Source organism: Anomaloglossus baeobatrachus, unplaced genomic scaffold (genome assembly GCF_048569485.1).
Source record: "Anomaloglossus baeobatrachus isolate aAnoBae1 unplaced genomic scaffold, aAnoBae1.hap1 Scaffold_3325, whole genome shotgun sequence".
Classification (NCBI taxonomy): Eukaryota; Metazoa; Chordata; class Amphibia; order Anura; family Aromobatidae; genus Anomaloglossus; species Anomaloglossus baeobatrachus.
The window spans coordinates 54066-81416 of NW_027442705.1; the positions used below are offsets into that span (position 1 = coordinate 54066).

General features: G+C 46.0%; 1 protein-coding gene across 2 annotated transcripts in view; it reads left to right on the top strand.

Annotated features, from left to right (window-relative positions):
* Positions 1-24970, top strand: part of LOC142270911 (ICOS ligand-like) — a 74825-nt gene extending 49855 nt beyond the window's left edge. Inside the window, exons 5-6 of one of the 2 annotated variants that reach the window (XM_075332454.1) lie at positions 6452-6592; positions 23127-24970. In XM_075332454.1, the coding sequence (XP_075188569.1) occupies positions 6452-6592; positions 23127-23164 (179 nt within the window). In that variant the 3' untranslated portion in view covers positions 23165-24970. The remainder of the gene's footprint in view (positions 1-6451; positions 6593-23126) is intronic. The other variant, XM_075332455.1, reaches the window with a different exon arrangement.
* Positions 24971-27351: the final 2381 nt, after the last annotated feature.

The window sequence follows — 27351 nt, forward strand, 5'->3', positions numbered from 1 at the left end:
GGGTGTGTGTGGGGCCCAATTTTTGGAAAAAAGGGAGACTCCGCTTGCAGTCACCTTGCGGTGTTTTACATGATTTTAGAAGGGCGTGCCATGCCTATATCTGTGTCTCCTCCTCTTTTTCCTTGTCCTGCTCTTTTGTTTTCGCATGAGTATTTGTCCTTGTCACTTTCCCATGTGTTTGTGTTGTGTTGTGAGTTGTTTGTCACCTTTTGGACACCTTTGAGGGTGTTTTCTAGGTGTTTTTATGTGTTTGTGATTGCCTGCCATTGTTTCCTATGCGGTTCGAGTTCGGTTCGTCGAACGTTCGCTGAACCGAACTTGAACGAGACGCCCGTTCGGCGAACCGACCTCGAGCCGAACCACGACCGGTTCACTCATCTCTAAGTAAGACATTAATATTTGTCAAACTGGCTCCCACCTAAATAAGTATGCGATAGAAGACTCCAGCTGTATAGAGTTCCAGTATATACTATATACAGTTCAGGCCATCTCGAGTATTGGCGAGACAGACCAGCATATATTTGACCTGAGAGGCCTATACCGTGGTACATAAGACGCAGTTGATCATTATCACGTTTTCTCATTTTATTCATCTACAGTGAGCGTTCACTTTTCTTGTGTCTATGCCCCTGATGAAGTCTACAACTTGAGCCGAAACGTCGGACTATTTTTCTTTATGAACGTTTTTGTCTTCTTTTTTCTCAATTCTGTTTCACATTAATAAAGACACAAGCATTATAAAAAAAATACAATTGTTCATCTCCTCATCTCGTGTGCTGCAGCAGAGACAATGGCTAACTTCTCTTGATTTAACAAACAATAGGACCCATATGTCTGGCCTAATTAAGAATAGTTTACCTTCATATAAGAGGCTAAATGCTGTGTTATCACACAATCGTTCTAATTGATGACTACAGGACATGTGAACTCAGCCCAACATTGACAGTCATCATTTTCTAACAGTTGTTGCCTTCTCACCAAGCTGCTTGCCTATTGTCCTGTAGCCCTTCCCAGCCTCGTGCAGGTCTACAATGTGGTCTCTGGTGTCCTTAGACAGCTCTTTGGTCTTGGCCATGGTGGAGGGGTTGGAGTGTGATTGATGAGTGTGGACAGGTGTCATTTATCCAGGTAATGAGTGCAGAGTAGGAGATGATAAAGTACCAGGTCTGTGAGAGCAGAATTCTCGCTGGTCAGTCGGGGATCAAATACTTATTTCATCTAATAAATGCAGATTATTTATAAATCATACGATGGGATTCTCTGGATTTTTTATTCTGTCACAGGTGAAGTTTCCTACGATAAATATCACAGGTCTCTCCATTCTGTGCAAAATCAGCAGAGGATCAAATACTTATTTTCCCCAGTCAACCTCATATATATGATATGTATACAGGGCCTTGAAAAAGTATTCACAACCGTGACCTTTTCCAGATATTTTCATGTTACAACAACAAACGTACATGCATGTTATTGCGATTTTCTGTGATTCCAGCGCTGAGTCCAAGAATCTGTGACGTGTAACGGAAAGAGGCCTGGGGTCTAAAGGTTTTATACCTATAAAGCTGAGAATTGTGAGGTGCATTAGTATTCAGCCCCGGAGTCAGTACTTTGTAGAACCACCTTTCCTTCTTGCATTTGTATTCAACCCTTGGAGTCAGTACTTTGTAGGACCACCTTTCTCTGTCTTTTATTAGTATTCAGCCCCTGGAGTCAGTACTTTGTAGGACCACCTCTCTTCCTCTTTTGGGGTCTCTCCAGCTTTGCACATCTAGCGGTGACATTTTCCTCTTCTCTCGCTCAGTGAGATTGGATGAAGATGTCTGTGATCTCGGTGGATTTGGGTCTGGACTGTGACTCGGCCGCTCACACAGGAATATGCTGATCTGAACCCTCCATGGTAGCTCTGCAGGATGATGAGGGTCGTTGTCCTGCTGGAAGGTGAACCTACGCGTCTGTCTCAGGTCTTCTGCAGCCTCTCAGGTTGTCCTCCAGGATTGTCCTGTATTTACCTCCATCTTCCCATCACTTCTGACCAGCTTCCCTGCCCCTGCTGGAGAAAAGCCTCCCCACAGCAGGATGCAGCCTCCACCATGTGTGATGGTCTTCTCAGGGTGATGTGCAGGGTTAGCATTTTACCTTTAGCCCAGTTCTCCTTTTGTCTCCTCTGACCAGAGCCCATTCTTCCACTGCTCGCTCCAGTTTTGTGAAGCCTATGACTAATAGTTGTCCTAAGCACAGATTCTCCCACTGACCTGTGATCTCTCCGGCTCCTCCATTGACCTTGGATCTCCTAGTGGCTTTTCTCCTTAGTGCTCTCCTTCTTGGGATGTCAGTCTCTGTGGATGGCCATGTCTTGTAGGTCTGCAGTTGTGCCATCCTCATTCCATTGTTGGATGATGGATTGATCAATGATTCATTAGATGTTCAGAGTTTGGGCTATTTACTATAACCTAACCCTGCTTTCCTCCTGCAACGGGGTATGCGACAGAGCAGGCAGGGTCACCAGGCCAAGGAACAATCCAACGAGATTTATTGAGGCAGGGAGCATAGAATATCCAATATCAAAATGGTTCTTTAGAGTCCACAATGAGTCCACACAAAGGAAACAGATCCGGGGGCGACACCCAGCAATCTGACACCAAGGAAAATGAAAAAAAGTCCTTAGATGAGTTTCTTAAATCCAGCAGCGTGGCCGAGACCACACAATCCTCCATGCCAGCCGATCTTCACTGTTCAATAGTCCATACATGGGCACGAGGACCTGGCCTCAGCTACAGATCCTCGCCCTTCACCAGACACAGCATCAACTAACTCAAATAATGTGGCTGAATCTTCCACTTCTCCTTAGATCCACCCCCTGGATGGGAAAGGGTTTACACCCACTTTTGAGTATGTGGCTTTATATGGAGAAGTTTCCAGAACTACAGACTTGTATTGGATGAGTCCCTTTCAGAGAAGAACAAAGACACAGTCGCCCACTAGATGTTGACCTAGGCCTGATAACATTAAAGTCCAGACACATAGGCCAGGGAGGGACACGCTGTTACAATAGTGCTGGAGGTTTGATTACATTATGGTGCAGGCTGGGGGGGACACACTGTTACAACCCCTTCCCCCCTCATGTTGTGTACGGACTACAGACTAGTGACCTCAACAGGTCACTTGTCAAGTACACGTAAACATGGCTGACCTGACTCAGGGCTCCTCCTGTCTGGACAATTCATCGGCATTTTGTGTTGGCTCCATCTTCTTTAGTGTATGGTGGAGGTGTAGGGTTGAAGGGTTGGGCTCCAGTTTGTATCCTCCTTTACTTAAACTCTGCTTCCTGCACCCACAAATCGGCATTGTATATCTCCCACATCATTGCCTAGGAGAATGACCCCAACCACACATTGCTTGACCCCCAAAGCCAAAGTCCAGTTCTACACTTGCTTTTGGGATATTTCTCCTTTGTCCTCCAGCCAATTCAATGGTAAACCCTGGTCCATTATGTATTGCCTCTGGCCGTACCACTTGGGGATCAGCTATTCTGAGAAATGCCCCAGAGTCACAAAAACCAAGAACTCTCTGTCCATCCAGCACAACCTCCTGTAAGTGCTTTCTTGGGTGATAAGAAGAACTCGGGGCTGTGGCCCGCACCCCATAAACCCCTAGTGGTCGAACATGAGTGTCTGAGTCATTAGGCAAGTCAACTTGAAGGGGTGAGAAATCGTCCCTCATTGTACTTGGCTGTAGATAGATAACAGGTCCATTTGGTGCAGGGTCATTCCTCAGCTGACCAGCCGGGCAAGTGTCTTGTAGATGGCCAGGCTGCCCACATCGATAACATCTGCGCTGCATCTCACTCCTTCCAGTTTGCATTCTAGAGAAGTAGGTAGGAAAACTTGGTGACTGATATGGATATGCAGGTGCTGTAGGTGGTTGTCGATTTGGAGGATGACTCCACTGGATAGATGGGCATGTGGCCTGCAGATGCCTGGGATGCCCACAGCTATAACATCTTCGCTCTTCTACTTTCTTTCCTCGTCGCATTCCAGAAAATGTGGTAGGAGCAACTGGAGGCACATTCACATGGGCATCCACATGAGGTGGTGACCTAGGAGGTCGAGGAACATTGGGCACTGAAGAACAAGGAACCTCTGGTGTTGAGGTGCTGGTCATTTTTTCTCCATCCGCTAACAACTTCTTCCACTGAGGCTTGATAGTGAGTACCTCATCAGCTAGAGCTGCAGCTTGTTCTACTGTCTCCTCTCATGCACCCATTCCCGGATCTCAGTAGGGCACTTGGCATAGAACTGTTCTTTTAGGATGACCTGGAAGAAGGTCTCCCAAGTTAAGGCCCCCTCTCCCTCCAGCCAGCGATGACATACTTGTTTGAGTCTGTGGGCATACATTTTGAAAGACTCTTCCCCATCACAATCTAAAGTACGGAACTGAGTCCTGTATGTATCTGAGGTCACGGCATAATGTTCCAATATGGTTTCTTTAATGGTTTCATTATCGCAGTTCCACCGAGGGTCTATAGCTCTATAACAGTGTTTCTCAACTCCAGTCCTCAAGACCCACCAACAGATCATGTTTTCAGGTTTTCCTCAATCAGGTTTTCAGGATTTCCTTAATGTTGCATAGGTGATGGAATTATTCCCTGTCTAACATTGAGGAAAACCTGAAAACATGATCTGTTGGTGGGTCTTGAGGACTGGAGTTGAGAAACACTGCTCTATAAGCTTCAGCAGCTCCACCCTCTAAGAGCCCAACCAGGTGTCTGACTCGCTCCCTTTCTGGGACTTCCATTAATCGGCATTGATGCTCAAAGTCCTGGAAGAAGCCCTCAATGTCACCTACAGCCTTATTAAATGGTTTAAAGTCCTTGCGGGACACTCTGAAGAATTCCCTCATAGTTGGTCTTGTGGGTACAGTCTGCCTGGAGGCTCTAGCTGCCTCCACAGTGAGCCTCCTCTCCAGCAATGCCCTCTCCTTAGCTCCGCGAATAGCCTCCCTCTTATCTTCTATGGTGACCTCATCTCCAAGCAGTGCCATCTCCTTCTCATACCACACAACCCACTGACTTTTTTGGGTATTTACCTCCAGCTCCCGTCTTTCCTCCCCTTGGTGTGGAAATACTTACTCAGTGCCATCTTGCAGGCAAGCGTGTTCCAATGCCTCAATTAGTTGCTCCTTGGAGAGTCCTTTGTAGCAGACTCCAAATTCACAGACCTTTGTTTGTAGGCTCACCACAGTCCAGTTTTTGTACTCTGAGGTACTGGTTCCAGATGTTGATGGGTCATTGTCCTCCGTTCCTTCTGCTCTGATCCCTCCGCTGCCAACCAGTTTGTGACTGGGTATGCGACAGAGCAGACAGGGTCACCAGGCCGAGGAACAATCCAACGAGATTTATTGAGGCAGGGAGCATAGAACATCCAATATCCAAATGGTTCTTTAGAGTCCACACAAAAGAAACAGATCCGGGGGCGATACCCAGCAATCCGACGCCAAGGAAAATGCAACCACAGTCCTTAGATAAGTTCCTTAAATCCAGCAGAGAGGCCGAGACCACACAATCCCACGTGACAGCCGATCTTCACTGTTCAATAGTCCATACATGGTCACCAGGACCTAGCCGCAGCTACAGATCCCAGCCCTTCACCAGACACAGCATCAACTAACTCAAAACATGTGCCTGATTCTTCTACTTCTCCTTAGATCCACCCTCTGGATGGGAAAGGGTTTACACCCACTTTTGAGTATGTGGCTTTATATGGAGAAGTTTCCAGAACTACAGGCTTGTGTTGGATGAGTCCCATGCGGAGAAGAACAAAGACACAGTCGCCCACTAGATGTTGACCTAGGCCTGATTACATTAAAGTCCAAACACATAGGCTAGGGAGGGACACGCTGTTACAATAGTGCTGGAGGCTTGATTACATTATTGTGCAGGCTGGGGGGACACACTGTTACACCTTCTATTTATCCCTGACCTGTCTGGTGAGTTCCTTGGTTTTCATGCTGCTGTTTAATTCCTGACCTGTCTGGTGAGTTCCTTGGCTTTCATGATACCGTTTGATCCCTGACCTGTCTAGTGTGTTCCTTGGTTTTCATGCTGCTGTTTGATCCGTGATGTTCTCACACAAACCTCACCCAGGAGGAGGCAATGTACTGATTGTGACTTCTGGGGCGACTGTCACTCAGGCTTGTATTTAAAGGATCAGACTACAGGGGCTGAATACAAATGCATGACACAATTTTCAGATTTATATGTATAAAATATTTAGAAAACCCGGTTCATTCCCTTTACATTACATAGATTCTTGTACTCCGTGTCGGTGTCACAGAAGATCCCAGTAAAATACATATAAGTTTGTAGGTATAATGTGAAACAATATGGAAAAGTTCACGGGGTGTAAATAATTTCTCAAAGCACTGTAACCTCCAATTCTGCTTGTCCCCTCAGATAAGATGGAAGTTAAACTAGAGGCGGCGTCTCCACCGAACGTCCTGATCGTCTCTCTCATCATTGGAGGAATAGTGGGAATCTTCCTCATTGGTTTCCTGGTGAAAGGCCGGTGTCTCCGCCGCCCCCCAAGATACGAAGGTGAGACAACACCGCAGCAAAGATGATCCAGCGGGACCATCCCATAATGTCACAGCGGATGAGAGACCCCCATATACAGCACTGTGCAAAAGTTCTAGGCCGGTGTAAAAAATGCTGCAGACACAGAAGGGTTAATAGATTATTTGTAGCAATTTACAAAACACCAAAAGTATTTGGTGACCGCCCGACTCCTCCATCATCAGTATCCGGTGACCGCCTATCGCCTTCGTCCTCAGTATCTGGTGACCACCCGTTGCCTTCGTCCTCAGTATCCGGTGACCGCCCGTCGCCTTCGTCCTCAGTATCCGGTGACCGCCCGTCGCCTTCGTCCTCAGTATCCGGTGACTTTGGTTTGGTTGTGGTTTTCCTCTTAATTATGTAGTTACAAGAGCGGAGACAATACACATTTATAGACAATAGGGCTCCGATCAGTCCACGAAGAGACAATGGTTAATTTCTCTTGATTTTACCAACAATTTGACCCATACGTCTAGCCTAATTACCAGTTCACCTTCACACAAGTGGCCAAACGCTGAGTGATCACAGTGACTGCCTGTGATGGGGTGTACAGCAGAGCAAGGAGAGACAACAGGCCGAGGATGATCCAACAGGTTTACTAACAGGAATACAGGAACAGCACACGACAAGTCCAAATAAAACAGATTCGGGGGCACCTCCCGATAATCCAAAGTGCCAGATCACGATGTAATAGTCCTTTTCAGAGTCCCAGAAATCCCACACAATCCACTGGACGGCGAGATCTGTCCGCAGAATCAGATCTCGCTCCCTTCCTCTTCAAAACTTAGCTCCCAACTGCACTTAGAAACAGGAGTGTATTGTCTGAGCTTGTGGGCCCGCCCCTCAAGGGTAGGGGTCTATGCAATGGTTGGGCCCACTAGAAGATTCTAGAAGGTTGGCTCCGAGATGTCTACAGGTTTGTGTAGTTGGCGTTATCCACTGCTTAGGAAACAATGGGAAGTTCCCCTGGCTGTGTGGACAAGAGATAATTGCATTATGGGCCCAGAGACACAGGAGGTGGGGGGAAGGTATGGTTACTTACATCCCAAGACATTTCAAAGTGTTCAGTAAGTACAACCAAAGGAAAGTGACATCACATCCTGACATAGTATTACAGCAAATACAGTGAGAAGGTAAAATACATCATGACAATTCCTTCCCCTCCCAACTTGTGTACGTACTAGGGACCTCTACAGGTCGCTGGTTAAGTACACGCAGGCATGGCTGACAGGACTCAAGGCTCCTCTTGCCTGGACAGTCCATCTGCATTTTGGTGTTGGCTGCCTCTTCTATATTGTATGGTAAAGTTATAGGGCTGCAGAGCCAGGCTCCATCGTAATAAGCGTCCATTGTCCCCAGAGACTCTGTTCAGCCAGGTGAGGGGATTGTGATCAGTAACCACAGTGAATTCTCATCCATACAGATACGGCCTTAGTTTCTTAAGGGCCCACACTACAGCCCGATATTCTTTTTCAACAGTTGCATAGGCCACTTCTCGGTCCAGCAGTTTCCGGCTGAGATAGGCGATGGGGTGTTCGTCCCCAGCTGCATTCACCTGGCTGAGGACAGCTCCCAGTCCATAAGCAGAGGTGTCCGTTTGCACAATAAATCTCCGCTTGTAGTCTGGAGCAGCCAGGACAGGATCGCAGATCAGAGCGTCCTTCAGCCGGTTAAAAGCCTCATCACAGGCTGGAGTCCAGATCAGCAGCCGGGGCATGGTTTTCTTGGTCAGGTCGGTAAGAGGCTTGGCCACAGTGCTGAAATGAGAAACAAATTTTCGGTAATAACTGGCAGTGCCCAGAATAGCCATAACTTGTTTCTTGGTTTGGGGTACAGGCCAGTCTCTAATAGCCTGGATTTTGGCAGGTTTAGGACGTAACTTCCCTCCTCCCACTCTATGCCCTAGGTACTGGACTTCCCCCATCCCCAATTGGCATTTATCGGGTTGAATAGTTAGGCCGGCTGCAAGAATCAGGTCCAGAATAACGGCTACTTGATGCAGATGTTCCTCCCATGTGTGGCTGAAGACGGCGATATCATCCAAGTAGGCACAAGCAAAGTCACCACATCCCCGGAGGATCTGGTCCACCATTCTCTGGAAGGTGGCCGGGGCATTTTTCATTCCAAAAGGCATGCTTAGAAATTCATACAGACCAAAGGGGGTTATAAAAGCGGACCGTTCTCTCCCTTCCTCCGTTAGAGGGATCTGCCAGTATCCCTTACTGAGATGCAAGATAGTGACATATCGGGACCCAGCCAGTCGGTCTAGAAGTTCGTCAATACGAGGCATTGGGTAAGGATCGCTGAGGGTATGGTCGTTTAGTCGCCGATAGTCCACACAAAATCGAATACTCCCATCCTTCTTGGGTACTAACACCACAGAGGAGGCCCAAGGGCTATGGGAGGCCTGGATTACCCCAAGCTATAACATCTCCTCCAGTTCGTGCTGCATGGTGTTTCGAACTGATTCAGGTACCCGGTAAGGAGCCTGTTGTATGGGACGGATGCCCTGAGTGTCCACAGGATGTTGGGTGACGGTGGTTCGACCTGGTTGGGATGAGAAAGCAGCCCGTCTCTGTTGAAGCACTTCCAGCATCTGGATTTTCTGTAAGGAATCCAGGTGATCTCCCAGGCTCCCCAGTTCACAGAGAGCACAAGAGAGAGGTGTTCAATGCCGCGCCAATGGATCACTCCAGATGATGTTCAGATCAGTGTCACTTTATTGTTATTCAGGTCAACGCGTTTCTGGGGCTTCTGCCCCCTTCATCAGGACCACCAGAGAAAGAAACAACATCCAATCTGTCCAGTTCAGACAATGTACACAATATATAGACACCGTGACGTCATAGGAACATCCCTCAAAGAAAAAAACGAGCGGGAAGGAATGCCACGTTGCAGGCAGTGACGTCTTAAAAACACTTAACATAAGGAATACAAAGATTCATCCATATTTGACATATATTAATAAACAACAAACATATATTTCTTTATAAAAAGGACACACATTATTTTTTGTGAAAAAAAGAAAAATTAAAAAATATATATATATATGTAATAAAAGACCAATAAAGAAAGTGTGTAAAAACCATTTGCCTACAGATTGTGAGAGTGAAATATATACGTATATACCAGTGAATATTATACTTGTCTCATACACCGGACAAGTCAGCGATCTCCCAAGGAAGGGGGAAGAACCCTCGACCTCATATGTGTATTCCACATTAGATATATCAAAGACACGGCATTATAACCTGCCGCCACCAGTGTTTCTACATCTTTCACCCAAAACCATAAAAATACAAGTGCTGTGCACCTAAAAAAAGAATTGAAACATTCTGAAGAACCGCTTCCGATCTGTGAACTCAGACCGCAGTTCAACCAAGGACAAGACCGTGGGAAAAAAGCAAAAGAGCATGCGCCGGAGCCCGGTTCAGATAATGAGCCGGCACAAGTTCACGGGAGTGCAAGAGCGTGGGAACCGACACCATTACGCATGCTCGGCCAGTATCAGTCTTAGTGGCACCGCACCAACCTATTGAACCCGTATCACCTTAGACTTTGAGAAGACCGTGAAATATTCATGATTGCGCTAAGATCATAGTGGGGTCGAAGTAACCGCCACACTTTCAATAGTGATTTAAACACACACCGCCGCTGGCACGGCGTGTATCGTAGTCATCCGTGTAAAATAAACAGATAGAATTTAACACAGCCTTAAACAAATATATAAATATATAAATAAATAAATAAATAAATAAACAGGGCATTAAACAACCCTTATTTAAACCTTAGAATGCAGATACGGGATAGCATATGTACACAAGTACAGAAGGAACAGTAATCCACAACAAACATAAATATGCGAAGAAGCCGCTCGTGAGCACCTGTGCTAAGGGAAAAAAAGACCCGATCGGTAGCAAACCACAGCGACCATCCTTATTTGTCCCCCAGACCGTGAAGGAACGGTCCCCAGATAACGCACCAAAAAATAGCAGTATCTCGGGGCACCCATATTATTGAAACCTGTCTGCCCGGACCAAACATATAAAAAAATAATAATAAAAAAACTATATAATAAATATCCATACACACATATACAAGGGGTAAGCCTGGTGACCCGATAAAACCGTAACACAAAATTACATATTATAGCGATAAAACCAGCATAAAATAGCATAAAAAAGCATAAAAATGTACACCATAAAAATATTAAATATATCAATGAAACAAATCGGTGACCTCATTAAGGCCATGGGGTTTTAAAGTATTAAGTTTGTATATCCAGTAAGTTTCTTTTTTATTTAGGGTCTCCATCCTATTCGTAACTGACACTGGTACATGCTCAATCGGGGTCACTTTCAAGGCAATTTTCTTATCATGACAAATGGTGGTATGTCGGGACAAACCATGGAGCATATATCCTATTCTAATGTTATGTCTATGAGAATTAATACGGTTATGGAGGGCTTGAATCGTCCTCCCTACATACCGTTTGTCACAGTCACATTCAATCAGGTATATGACATAGTCTGATTGACATGTAAGATGTCCTCGTATACCAAACTCAATACTTCCAGGATCACATCCAAAACTAACCCGCCCATGCTGGATCGACCTGCAGCACAGGCAGTTTTTGGTCATACATTTATATGATCCCATGGGTTTGTTTGTCCCTACACAACTCGGGGGACCCCTTAACCTACTAGGGGCCAGCTGGTTTTTAACCGTCATGGCCCTGCGAAAAGTCACCCCCGGTCGGGAGGGCAGCACTCCCTTAAGGTAGGGGTCATTACATATTATTGGCCAGTGTTTCCTTAGGATCCCCTTAATGGCCTCTCCATCACAGCTAAAAGTGGTTAAAAAATTGGATGAAAAACTCCCATTAGTGGGGGTGGACACCATTCTACCAGATTCATTGTTGTCAGCAATAGGGCTCAAATTCCGCCCCTGACATCTAGCATCTTGATATGCCTTTTTTACTATTGTGAGCGGATACTTTTTCTCCAAAAATCTCTCTCTTAAAATCTTCGCCTGGTCATTAAAATCATTGTCAAGCGTACAATTCCTTCGTATCCTTTGATATTGATTTTTGGGGACATTACGTAACCACTTATCATAGTGGTTACTATTAAAATTGATGTACCCGTTGCTATCGACTTTTTTAAAAAAGGTTTTTGTGAGGAGAGCTCCTTCTGCGTGTGAGATGGTGAGATCCAAAAAATTAATAGAGGTCTTCCCCACAGTGGGGGCAAATTTCAAGCCCCAACAATTATTTTCTATCCCTTCCAGGAAACTTAAATAATTATTTTCAGTGTTGTCCCAAATGATGAATAAATCATCTATATACCTTTTATAGACAACTACATGTTTGTCTGACATCAGCGCTGTGGCGTTGCTATGGGTTCTAAGGCAGCACCAACCTTTGCAAATCTGGTAATGGGACTTTTTGAGATACAGCATATATACTCCTCGAGTTTGTATAAACATGTAGTTGTCTATAAAAGGTATATAGATGATTTATTCATCATTTGGGACAACACTGAAAATAATTATTTAAGTTTCCTGGAAGGGATAGAAAATAATTGTTGGGGCTTGAAATTTGCCCCCACTGTGGGGAAGACCTCTATTAATTTTTTGGATCTCACCATCTCACACGCAGAAGGAGCTCTCCTCACAAAAACCTTTTTTAAAAACGTCGATAGCAACGGGTACATCAATTTTAATAGTAACCACTATGATAAGTGGTTACGTAATGTCCCCAAAAATCAATATCAAAGGATACGAAGGAATTGTACGCTTGACAATGATTTTAATGACCAGGCGAAGATTTTAAGAGAGAGATTTTTGGAGAAAAAGTATCCGCTCACAATAGTAAAAAAGGCATATCAAGATGCTAGATGTCAGGGGCGGAATTTGAGCCCTATTGCTGACAACAATGAATCTGGTAGAATGGTGTCCACCCCCACTAATGGGAGTTTTTCATCCAATTTTTTAACCACTTTTAGCTGTGATGGAGAGGCCATTAAGGGGATCCTAAGGAAACACTGGCCAATAATATGTAATGACCCCTACCTTAAGGGAGTGCTGCCCTCCCGACCGGGGGTGACTTTTCGCAGGGCCATGACGGTTAAAAACCAGCTGGCCCCTAGTAGGTTAAGGGGTCCCCCGAGTTGTGTAGGGACAAACAAACCCATGGGATCATATAAATGTATGACCAAAAACTGCCTGTGCTGCAGGTCGATCCAGCATGGGCGGGTTAGTTTTGGATGTGATCCTGGAAGTATTGAGTTTGGTATACGAGGACATCTTACATGTCAATCAGACTATGTCATATACCTGATTGAATGTGACTGTGACAAACGGTATGTAGGGAGGACGATTCAAGCCCTCCATAACCGTATTAATTCTCATAGACATAACATTAGAATAGGATATATGCTCCATGGTTTGTCCCGACATACCACCATTTGTCATGATAAGAAAATTGCCTTGAAAGTGACCCCGATTGAGCATGTACCAGTGTCAGTTACGAATAGGATGGAGACCCTAAATAAAAAAGAAACTTACTGGATATACAAACTTAATACTTTAAAACCCCATGGCCTTAATGAGGTCACCGATTTGTTTCATTGATATATTTAATATGTTTATGGTGTACATTTTTATGCTTTTTTATGCTATTTTATGCTGGTTTTATCGCTATAATATGTAATTTTGTGTTACGGTTTTATCGGGTCACCAGGCTTACCCCTTGTATATGTGTGTATGGATATTTATTATATAGTTTTTTTATTATTATTTTTTTATATGTTTGGTCCGGGCAGACAGGTTTCAATAATATGGGTGCCCCGAGATACTGCTATTTTTTGGTGCGTTATCTGGGGACCGTTCCTTCACGGTCTGGGGGACAAATAAGGATGGTCGCTGTGGTTTGCTACCGATCGGGTCTTTTTTTCCCTTAGCACAGGTGCTCACGAGCGGCTTCTTCACATATTTATGTTTGTTGTGGATTACTGTTCCTTCTGTACTTGTGTACATATGCTCTCCCCGTATCTGCATTCTAAGGTTTAAATAAGGGTTGTTTAATGCCCTGTTTATTTATTTATTTATTTATTTATATATTTATATATTTGTTTAAGGCTGTGTTAAATTCTATCTGTTTATTTTACACGGATGACTACGATACACGCCGTGCCAGCGGCGGTGTGTGTTTAAATCACTATTGAAAGTGTGGCGGTTACTTCGACCCCACTATGATCTTAGCGCAATCATGAATATTTCACGGTCTTCTCAAAGTCTAAGGTGATACGGGTTCAATAGGTTGGTGCGGTGCCACTAAGACTGATACTGGCCGAGCATGCGTAATGGTGTCGGTTCCCACGCTCTTGCACTCCCGTGAACTTGTGCCGGCTCATTATCTGAACCGGGCTCCGGCGCATGCTCTTTTGCTTTTTTCCCACGGTCTTGTCCTTGGTTGAACTGCGGTCTGAGTTCACAGATCGGAAGCGGTTCTTCAGAATGTTTCAATTCTTTTTTTAGGTGCACAGCACTTGTATTTTTATGGTTTTGGGTGAAAGATGTAGAAACACTGGTGGCGGCAGGTTATAATGCCGTGTCTTTGATATATCTAATGTGGAATACACATATGAGGTCGAGGGTTCTTCCCCCTTCCTTGGGAGATCGCTGACTTGTCCGGTGTATGAGACAAGTATAATATTCACTGGTATATACGTATATATTTCACTCTCACAATCTGTAGGCAAATGGTTTTTACACACTTTCTTTATTGGTCTTTTATTACATATATATATATATTTTTTAATTTTTCTTTTTTTCACAAAAAATAATGTGTGTCCTTTTTATAAAGAAATATATGTTTGTTGTTTATTAATATATGTCAAATATGGATGAATCTTTGTATTCCTTATGTTGTGTTTTTAAGACGTCACTGCCTGCAACGTGGCATTCCTTCCCGCTCGTTTTTTTCTTTGAGGGATGTTCCTATGACGTCACGGTGTCTATATATTGTGTACATTGTCTGAACTGGACAGATTGGATGTTGTTTCTTTCTCTGGTGGTCCTGATGAAGGGGGCAGAAGCCCCAGAAACGCGTTGACCTGAATAACAATAAAGTGACACTGATCTGAACATCATCTGGAGTGATCCATTGGCGCGGCATTGAACACCTCTCTCTTGTGCTCTCTGTTATCTACCGTATTGGTGGCTGCAGCCTTGGATTGTGTGATACATGCGAATATAGTAGTTGTGGCTTCTCACAACCACTTTTGGTGAGTAGGTTTACCCCCCCACCCCCACCCCTCACATATTGGGGTAAGACCCTATGCGCTTGTTTGTCCACAGCTATTTTCCCAGGCTCCCCAGTTCCACAGTGGATGGGGCTCTCGCTGCTTCCACGAGATCAGGTAGAGAGTCCTCATCCTCTTGACTATCTTCTGAAGCCAACCGACAGCTTGCTATCATAGGTAATGTCTGGTCATGGTACTCCTTAATCATATTCACATGGACAGTCTTTTCCCTTAGCCCCTGATCATCTAAAGCAAGAAGGTATTTGGTATCATTCAGTTTTCTGAGAACCCGGAAGGGACCCTCCCATGTGGTCTGCAGTTTATTCTGCCGATGGGGAACAATCATTAAGACTTGTTGTCCTTCTACAAACTCCCGATAGCGTGCGTTACGGTCATACCATGTCTTCTGTCTGGTTTGAGCCATACGCAAATGACTCTGGGCAAAACTAGCAAGTTGGGCCAGGGTTTCTCGCAGCTTTAGGACATAAGGGACAACAGGGGCTCCTGTATCTTCAACTTGCCCCTCCCAGTATTCCTTGAGCAGGGTTAAGGGTCCTCGGACCTTTCTTCCATAGAGTAGTTCAAAGGGGGAGAACCCAGTGGACTCCTGGGGAACTTCCCAATAGGCAAACAAGAGATGGGGTAGGTACTTCTCCCAGTCTGAATCTCGGTCCGTGAAGGCCCCCAGCATATTCTTCAGAGTGCCATTGAATCGTTCACAAAGTCCATTTGTTTGGGGATGATACGGGGTCGTTCGGATCGCTCGTACTCCACAGGTGCGCCACAGACACTGGACCAACTCTGACATGAACTGGGAGCCTTGGTCCGACAAGATCTCACTGGGGAATCCTACTCTGGTAAAAATAATAACCAAGGCCTCGGCCACCTTGGCTGCAGAAATACTTGACAAGGCCACGGCTTCTGGATATCGGGTGGCATAGTCCACAACAGTGAGAATGTACTGCTTTCCGGATTTACTTGGTTTAGCCAGAGGTCCAATGATATCAACAGCTACTCTTTGAAAGGGTTCTTCTATTATAGGGAGCGGTTGCAGGGGTGCCTTTGGGTGATCTCCGGGTCGCCCTCTACGCTGACATATGTCACAAGTTCGGCAGAAATGCGCCACTGCTTGAGAAATTCCCGGCCAATAAAAAGTTTGAGTCAATCGTCTCTCGGTGCGGGTTTTGCCTTGATGGCCAGCCGTAGGAATGTCATGAGCCAGGTGTAATAGGGGAATTCTGTACTTCTGAGGAAAAAACAGCTGTTTGCTATAAGTCCAGGGCTTATCTAGGGAGTCGGCATTGGCAACCCGATACAGAAGTCAATTTTCTCTGATAATTCTTTCTCCGTCTCCCCTAGCTGCCCTATTTCAGCTCGGGCTCTAAAACTAGCAAGGGTGGGGTCAGTCTCTACTTCTTGTCTAAACTGAACTTTATCCCAAGTAACATTCATATTATCCCCACAAGAAGAATCACTCACCGGCTGTAATGGCAGTTCTGGTGGCCTCATTTCCATGGATGGGTTCTACACGTCCACATGGGCTGCTCTCTTGGCTTGACCTCTGGTTACCGCACCGACAAAGTGGCAATGAAGATTCCCCACATCATTTCCTAGAAGAACGTCTGCAGGGAGGCCGCTCATGACACCGACCACACATTGTTTGGCCCCAAAGCCATAATCCAGGGTCACACTCGCTCTTGGAATATATCTCTGGGTACCTCCTGCCAGTTCAATTGCAATTCCTGGTCCCTTTTGAATTGCTTCTGGTTGAATTACTCGGGGATCGGCTATGGTGAGGAAAGCCCCAACTTTTTGGCCATCCAGCACGACCTCCTGTAGATGTTTGTGCTTAAGATCAGAAGAACAGGTGGCTGCAGCTCACACCCCATAGACTCCGAGTCACTTGGCAAGTCATCAGGCACAGAATCCAGCTCTTCCCCTGGTGAAGGTGTCTGTAGATAATGAACAGGCAAAGGCGGTCTGTAGCTGTTCTGTCTCCGAACACCTGGACATTGGAATTGCATGTGCCCAGGCTGCCCACATCCATAACATCTGCGCTCTGGGATTCTTCCTCCACGGCGTATTCCCAAAGGTGGAGCAGGAGTAATGCGAGGCACAGTCACACGAAGGTCCCCATGAGTTGACGGTCTAGGGTGATGGTGAACATTGGGGCCAGAAGGACCAGGGGGCCGCCAGCGTTGGGGGGTTGGTGGTTTTTTTCTCACTGGGTAGTAGTTGTTTCCACTGAGGCTTGATGGTCAGAGCCTCATCAGCTAGAGCTGCAGCTTCCTCCACAGTGGCTGGTCTCCTTTCACGCACCCATTCCCGGATCTCAGCGGGGCACTTGAAGTAAAACTGCTCTTTTAGGAGGACCTGGAGGACGGTCTCCAAGGTTAAGGCCTCCTCTGTCTCCAGCCAACGATGCCACAGATGTTTGAGTTTGTGGGCATACATCTTGAAGGACACTTCCTCATCACATGCTAAAGCACGGAACTGAGTCCTGTAAGTGTCTGGCGTTACAGCATAATGTTCTAGAATAGTCTGTTTAATATCCGCATACTCACAGTTCCACCGAGGGTCCATAGCTTTATAGGCTGCGGCAGCTCCACCCTCTAAGAGCCCAACCAGATGCCGGGCGCGCTCCCTTTCTGGGACTTCCATTAATCGACACTGATGCTCAAAATCCTGGAAGAAGCCCTCGTTGACCGCCCATTCTCTCCATCCTCTGTAACCGGTGACCACCCGTACCCTCCGTCCTCTGTATTCGGTGACCGCTTGTCCCCTCCGTCCTCTGTATCCGGTGACCGCCTGTCCCCTCCATCCTCTGTATCCGGTGACTGTCCGTCCCCTCAGTATCCGGTGAGATCCCGTCTCCACCGCCCTCAGTATCTGGTAAACACCATCTCCTCCATCCTCAGTATCTGGTGACCACCCGTCTCCTCCGTCCTCAGTAGCTGGTGACCTTGGCTTGGTTGCGGTTTTCCTCTGAATTATGTAGTAAGAAGGGCTGAGACAATACACATTTATAGGCAATAGGGCTCCAATCAGTCTGGGAAGAAACAATGGCTAACTTCTCTTGATTTAACAAACAATAAGACCCATACATCTGGCCTAATGAAGAACAGTTCACCCACACACAAGTGACCAAACACTGTTGTCACAGTGACTGCCCGGTGACTCCGTCCTCAGTATTCGGTGACCAGCCGTTGCCTCTGTGGAGACACTATGGTCAGTGGGTGCACTCGTCCGGTGCAATACACGTGTGATATTACACGGGGGGAGTGTCTGTATTACACATGTGATATTACACGGGGGGGGTCTGTATTACACGTGTGATATTACACGGGGGGAGTGTCTGTATTACACATGTGATATTACACGGGGGAGTGTCTGTATTACACGTGTGATATTACACGGGGGAGTGTCTGTATTACACGTGTGATATTACACGAGGAGAGTGTCTGTATTACACGTGTGATATTACACGGGGGAGTGTCTATTACACGTGTGATATTACACGGGGAGTGTCTGTATTACACGTGTGATATTACACGGGGGGAGTATCTGTATTACACGTGTGATATTACACGAGGGGAGTATCTGTATTACACGTGTGATATTACACGGGGGAGTGCCTGTATTACACGTGTGATATTACATGGGGGAGTGTCTGTATTACACGTGTGATATTACACGGGGGAGTGTCTGTATTACACGTGTGATATTACACGGGGGAGTGTCTGTATTACACGTGTGATATTACACGGGGGAGTGCCAGTATTACACGTGTGATATTACATGGGGGAGTGTCTATTACATGTGTGATATTACACGGGGGAGTGCCTGTATTACACATGTGATATTACATGGGGGAGTGTCTATTACACGTGTGATATTACACGGGGGAGTGTCTGTATTACACGTGTGATATTACACGGGGGAGTATCTGAATTACATGTGTGATATTACACGGGGGAGCGTCTGTATTACACGTGTGATATTACACGGGGGAGCGTCTGTATTACACGTGTGATATTACACGGGGGGATGTCTGTATTACACGTGTGATATTACAAGGGGGGGATGTATTATATGTGTGATATTACACGGGGGGATGTCTGTATTACACGTGTGATATTACACGGGGGAGTGTCTGAATTACATGTGTGATATTACACGGAGGAGCGTCTGTATTACACGTGTGATATTACACGGGGGGATGTCTGTATTACACGTGTGATATTACACGGGGGGGATGTATTATATGTGTGATATTACACGGGGGGGATGTCTGTATTACACGTGTGATATTACACGGGGGGGGGATGTATTATATGTGTGATATTACACGGGGGGATGTCTGTATTACACGTGTGATATTACACAGGGGAGTGTCTGTATTACACGTGTGATATTACATGGGGGGAGTGTCTGTATTACACGTGTGATATTACACGGGGGAGTGTCTGTATTACACGTGTGATATTACACAGGGGAGCGTCTGTATTACACGTGTGATATTACACGGGGGGATGTCTGTATTACACGTGTGATATTACACGGGGGGGATGTATTATATGTGTGATATTACACGGGGGGGATGTCTGTATTACACGTGTGATATTACACGGGGGGGGGATGTATTATATGTGTGATATTACACGGGGGGATGTCTGTATTACACGTGTGATATTACACAGGGGAGTGTCTGTATTACACGTGTGATATTACATGGGGGGAGTGTCTGTATTACACGTGTGATATTACACGGGGGAGTGTCTGTATTACACGTGTCATATTACATGGGGGGATGTCTGTATTACACGTGTGATATTACACGAGGGAGTGTCTGTATTACACGTGTGATATTACACGGGGGGAGTGTCTGTATTACACGTGTGATATTACACGGGGGGGAGTGTCTGTATTACACGTGTGATATTACACGGGGGGAGTGTCTGTATTACACGTGTGATATTACACGGGGGGAGTGTCTGTATTACACGTGTGATATTACACGGGGGAGTGTCTGTATTACACGTGTGATATTACACGGGGGAATGTCTGTATTACACGTGTGATATTACACGGGGGAATGTCTGTATTACACATGTGATATTACACGGGGGAGCGTCTGTATTACACGTGTGATATTACACGGGGGAATGTCTGTATTACACATGTGATATTACACGGGGGAGTGTCTGTATTACACGTGTGATATTATACGAGGAGAGTGTCTGTATTACACGTGTGATATTACACGGGGGAGTGTCTGTATTACACGTGTGATATTACACGGGGGAGTGTCTGTATTACATATATGATATTACACGGGGGAGTGTCTGTATTACACGTGTGATATTACACGGGGGAGTGTCTGTATTACATGTGTGATATTACACGGAGGAGTTTCTGTATTACACGTGTGATATTACACGGGGGAATGTCTGTATTACACGTGTGATATTACACGGGGGGACTGTCTGTATTACACGTGTGATATTACACGGAGGAGTGTCTGTATAACACGTGTGATATTACACGGGGGAGTGTCTGTATTACACGTGTGATAATACACGGGGCAGTGTCTGTATTACACGTGTGATATTACACGGGGGAGTGTCTGTATTACACATGTGATATTACACGGGGGAGTGTCTGTATTACACGTGTGATATTACACGGGGGAGTGTCTGTATTACACGTGTGATATTACACGGGGCAGTGTCTGTATTACACGTGTGATATTACACGGGGGAGTGTCTGTATTACACGTGTGATATTACACGGGGGAGTGCCTGTATTACACGTGTGATATTATACGGGGGATTGTGTGTATTACACGTGTGATATTACACGGGGGGATGTCTGTATTACACATGTGATATTACACAGAGAAGTGTCTGTATTACATGTGTGATATTACACGGGGGAGTGTCTGTATTACACGTGTGATATTACACGGGGGAGTGTCTGTATTACACGTGTGATATTACACGGGGGAGTGTCTGTATTACACGTATGATATTACACGGGGGAATGTCTGTATTACACGTGTGATATTACACGGGGGGACTGTCTGTATTACACGTGTGATATTACACGGGGGAGTGTCTGTATAACACGTGTGATATTACACGGGGGAGTGTCTGTATTACACGTGTGATAATACACGGGGCAGTGTCTGTATTACACGTGTGATATTACACGGGGGAGTGTCTGTATTACACATGTGATATTACACGGGGGAGTGTCTGTATTACACGTGTGATAATACACGGGGCAGTGTCTTTATTACACGTGTGATATTACACGGGGGAGTGTCTGTATTACACGTGTGATATTACACAGTGGAGTGTCTGTATTACACGTGTGATATTACACGGGGGGAGTGTCTGTATTACACGTGTGATATTACACGGGGGAGTGTCTGTATTACACGTGTGATATTACACGGGGCAGTGTCTGTATTACACGTGTGATATTACACGGGGGAGTGTCTGTATTACACGTGTGATATTACACGGGGGAGTGCCTGTATTACACGTGTGATATTATACGGGGGATTGTGTGTATTACACGTGTGATATTACACGGGGGGATGTCTGTATTACACATGTGATATTACACAGAGAAGTGTCTGTATTACATGTGTGATATTACACGGGGGAGTGTCTGTATTACACGTGTGATATTACACGGGGGAGTGTCTGTATTACACGTGTGATATTACACGGGGGAGTGTCTGTATTACACGTATGATATTACACGGGGGGAGTGTCTGTATTACACGTGTGATATTACACGAGGGAGTGTCTGTATTACACATGTGATATTACACGGGGGAGTATCTGTATTACATGTGTGATATTACACGGGGGAGTGTCTGTATTACATGTGTGATATTACATGGGGGAGTGTCTGTATTACACGTGTGATATTACACGGGGGGAGTGTCTGTATTACATGTGTGATATTACACGGGGGAGTGTCTGTATTACACGTGTGATATTACACGGGGGAGTGTCTTTATTACACGTGTGATATTACACGAGGGAGTGTCTGTATTACACATGTGATATTACACGGGGGAGTATCTGTATTACATGTGTGATATTACACGGGGGGAGTGTCTGTATTACACGTGTGATATTACACGGGGGAGTGTCTGTATCACACGTGTGATATTACACGGGGGAGTGTCTGTATTACACGTGTGATATTACACGGGGGAGTGTCTGTATTACACGTGTGATATTACACGGGGGAGTGTCTGTATTACACGTGTGATATTACACGGGGGGAATGTCTGTATTACACGTGTGATATTACACGGGGGAGTGTCTGTATTACACGTGTGATATTACACGGGGGGATGTCTGTATTACACGTGTGATATTACACTGGGGAGTGTCTGTATTACACGTGTGATATTACATGGGGGAATGTCTGTATTACACGTGTGATATTACACGGGGGAGTGTCTGTATTACACGTGTGATAGTACACGGTGGAGTATCTGTATTACACGTGTGATATTACACGGGGGAGTGTCTGTATTACACGTGTGGTATTACACGGGGGAGTGTCTGTATTACACGTGTGATATTACACGGGGGAGTGTCTGTATTACACGTGTGATATTACATGGGGGAATGTCTGTATTACACGTGTGATATTACACGGGGGAGTGTCTGTATTACACGTGTGATATTACACGGGGGAGTGTCTGTATTACACGTGTGATATTACATGGGGGAATGTCTGTATTACACGTGTGATATTACACGGGGGAGTGTCTGTATTACACGTGTGATATTACACGGGGGAGTGTCTGTATTACACATGATATATTACACGGGGGAGTGTCTGTATTACACGTGTGATATTACACGGGGGAGTGTCTATTACACGGGTGACATTACACGGGGGAGTGTCTGTATCACACGTGTGATATTACACGGGGAGTGTCTGTATTACACGTGTGATATTACACGGGGGAGTGTCTGTATTACACGTGTGGTATTACACGAGGGAGTGTCTGTATTACACATGTGATATTACACGGGGGGATGTATTATATGTGTGATATTCTGGGCTGTATATGGCGGGGTCACATATGTGAGGTCCATTTGGTCTTAGTCTTGTGGGTTGTACAGGTCGGTCGCTGGCTTTGGCATCACACTTTTCATGTCTTTCTCTTTCAGTTCCGCTCAACCAAATGAATGACCTGGGACGCGGCTGAGTCAGGACCCGATCAACATGTGACCACCTCCCTCCGTGGAGGCTGGACGTGGACGTGACACAGACGTGCCTGGAGAGTCCACGCCAACATGGAGCCGCAGCATGGTGCATGACGGGAAAGGACACGGAGGCCATCACCTCCCGCTTGGAACATTGACCAGGCCAACCAAGGCGGGACATGTACTGGAGAATGTGGCGAATCCTGAGTGATGGGAGGAGACATGGGAGGGGTTCTATGGAGTAATGGGAGGAGTTTTATAGCGTAATAGGAGGCGTTCCATAGAGTGATGGGAGGAGTTTTATAGCGTAATGGGAGGAGTTTTATAGAGTAATTGGAGTTCATTAGCATACTGGGAGGAGTTTTATAGAGTAATGGGAGGAGTTTATAGCATAATGGGAGGAGTTTATAGCATAATGGGAGGAGCTTTATAGAGTAATGAGAGGAGTTCTATAGCATAATAGGAGGAGTTTTATGGAGTAATGGGAGGAGTTTTATAGAGTAATGGGAGGAGTTCATTAGCATACTGGGAGGAGTTGTAGAGAGTAATGGGAGGAGTTCTATAGCATAATGGGAGGAGTTTATAGCGTAATGGGAGGAGTTCTATAGCATAATGAGAGGAGCTTTATAGAGTAATGGGAGGAGTTCATTAGCATACTGGGAGGAGTTTTATAGAGTAATGGGAGGAGTTTATAGCATAATGGGAGGAGTTTATAGCATAATGGGAGGAGCTTTATAGAGTAATTAGAGGAGTTCTATAGCATACTGGGAGGAGTTTTATGGCGTAATGGGAGGAGTTTTATAGAGTAATGGGAGGAGTTCATTAGCATACTGGGAGGAGTTGTAGAGAGTAATGGAAGGAGTTCTATAGCATAATGGGAGGAGTTTATAGCGTAATGGAAGGAGTTCTATAGCATAATGGGAGGAGCTTTATAGAGTAATGGGAGGAGTTCTATAGCATAATGGGAGGAGTTTATAGAGTAATGGGAGGAGTTCTATAGCATAATGGGAGGAGTTTTATAGCGTAATGGGAGGAGTTTTATAGAGTAATGGGAGGAGTTCATTAGCATACTGGGAGGAGTTTTATGGAGTAATGGGAGGAGTTCTATAACATAATGGGAGGAGTTTATAGCGTAATGGGAGGAGTTCTATAGCATAATGGGAGGAGCTTTATAGAGTAATGGGAGGAGTTCTATAGCATAATGGGAGGAGTTTTATAGAGTAATGGGAGTTCATTAGCACACTGGGAGGAGTTTTATAGCATAATGGGAGGAATTTTTATAGCGTAATGGGAGGAATTTTATAGAGTAATGGGAGGAGTTTTATAGCGTAATGGGAGGAGTTTTATAGCGTAATGGGAGGAATTTTATAGAGTAATGGGAGGAGTTTTATAGCATAATGGGAGGAGTTTTATAGCATAATGGGAGTTTTATAGAGTAATGGGAGGAGTTTTGTAGAGTAATGGGAGGTATTTTATAGACCAATGGGAGGAGTTTTATAGCGTAATGGAAGGCATTTGAGTAATGGGAGGAGTTTTATGGAGTGATGGGAGGGGTTTAGGCTGCCATGGGTGGAGTTACCTGGAGTGGTTATGGGATAGGAGGTAGTACCCGTCGTGTGCCTGATCCCAGTAGGAGATTTTGTGTCCACGTGTGGCTCCGGAATCATCTCCCTCAGTGGACAGTTACGTGGACGCTCAGGACACCAGGGACGGGGGCGCTATTGCTTCTGCCTTCAGATTAGATGTGTGCAGTATGATGGGAGCGCGGACCGAAAATAAAGTTCTGCTGCCGATCTCTGACTCCACCGACGTCTACCCCAAATACATAAAACTGAGAACAAAAAAAGAGACTGCCAGAGACTAATCACCACCACAGACCCCCAAAGAGACCACAGACCCCCAAAGAGAGTAAAAGAGACCACAGACCCGTAAAGAGAGTGAAAAACAGACCACAGACCCCCACACTGAGCAACCAGACCCCCAAAGAGAGTAAAAGATCACAGACCCCCAAAGAGAGTAAAAGAGACCACAGACCCACAAAGAGATTGAAAAACAGACCGCAGACCACCGCACTGAGCGACCACAGACCCCTTCCCCAAGAGAGTAAAAGAAACCACAGACCCCCACACTGAGCAACCACAGACCCCCAAAGAGAACGAAAAACAGACCGCAGACCCCGGCACTGAGCGAAAAAGAGACCGTACACCACTCAGTGCTCATACACAGCCCATCTGCTGACACAGGGACCTCTGCGCAGGGTATAGAGCGTGCTCCCCTCGCCCCCATAGTGGCACCGGATAGTGTCCATCACTGAGGGGTCTTCCACCATGCCTCCCCCGCAGTCTCAGGGATATCTGTGGCCTCAGACTCTCTAGGAGCGATGTCAGAGTCGTTTGGGTCACAGACTCATGAAGCCAACAATGACCGGATCACTGTACAGGTTTGTACACGAGATTTACCCTTCTGTGTATATGTGGAGGGTAACATGACCCCAAACTGAACTGCACTACAATATTCATGGCACCCTGTGAGCATGAGATAAGTGATAACTGAGAGCAATAGCATCAATCTGCTGACAATGCTCCTCCCATGAGGCGGATTCCTCGGGGGCGGGCACAGCCAGGTGATAGGTGGAGTAACCACATGAGCCATTGCTTGTAGCCATGAACAGTATAATGGCCGGACATACCGTGCACAAGGAGCTGCACACACAGCTTTCGGGGGGATTTTACCTTCCAGCTGCCCCTCCCCCATATAATCATTATACCAAGGTCTCCCTAATAATCTTGAGGTATAGAGGGAGATGGTGGACCTTGCAGAAGATTCAGAGTCCTTCAGGTTCCTTCATCACGTCTGACCATGAAGACACAGCCAGCAGTGCAAGTTGTGGGACACTGCTCCTCCATAGAGCACACTGTACCGTGTACTAGGGTGGAGCACTCACCGCAGCGGTCACAAGACTCCAGCAAAAAGGGAAACCACACAAACAAAAGGGGAAATGAGGGCACAACATCAAACCAGAAGGAAAACCCAACCATCAGGTCTGTCTCTGCGACCATCTGCATCACAAAATCAGGAAGTTACAAAACAAAGGGACCCTTCAACCCAAGAACATGAGGAGGCGACCTCAAAAACAAGGGACCCGTCAATCCAAGAAGACTAAGGAGGCGATTTCAAAACCAAGAGATCTGTCACCCCAAAAAGATGAGGCGACTTCACAACCAAGAGACCCGTCACTTCGAGAAGGCTGAGGAGGTGACCTCAAAACTAAGGGACCTGTCACGCTGAAAAGATGAGGTGACTTCACAACCAAGAGACCTGTCACTCCAAGAAGGCTGAGGAGGTGACCTGAAAACCAAGGTACTTGTCACCTCAAAAAGATGAGGAAGTGATCTCAAAACCAAGGGACCTGTCGCCCCAATATGGGTAAAGCGGTGACTTCAAAACCAAGGGATCTGTCACCCCGAAAAGATGAGGCGACTTCACAACCAAAAGACCTGTCACTCCAAGAAGGCTTAGGAAGTGACCTGAAAACCAAGGTACCTGTCACCTTAAAAAGATGAGGCGGCGACTTCAAAACCAAGGGTTCACTCACTCCAAGAAGGCTACTTCAAAATCAAAGGACTCATCACTCTGAAGAGCTGCGGAGGTGACTTCACAACCAAAAGGGACACCTCACCCCGAAAAAATGAGGAGGCGACCTCAAAACCAAGGGACCCGTCACTCCAAGAAGGCGACTTCAAAACCAAATGACCTGTCACTCTGAAAAACTGAGGAGGCGACTTCACAACCAAGGGACCAGTCACTCCGAGAAGGCGAGGCGCCTTCAAAACCAAGGGACCTGTCACTCCGAGAAGGTCGAGGCGACTTCAAAACCAAGGGACCTGTCACTCTGAGAAGCTGAGGAGGTGACTTCACATCAAAGAGACTTGTCAGTCTGAGAAGGCTGAGGAGGCCACTTCACAACCAAGGGACCCATCACTTCGGGAAGCTGAGGAGCCGACCTCAAAACCAAAGGATCAGTGTGACTAAAACGGGGGTCAGGAAGCGGAAGCTATAGCCCCCCTTTCCACCACCCTGCAGACAGAGCACGTGACGCGCTCTCTAGCGCCCCTCTTACAGTCAGGCCAATTATGGAATTGCCCGACAATAAGCCATGAGGCCGCTATTCTACTATGCCGATGATTGA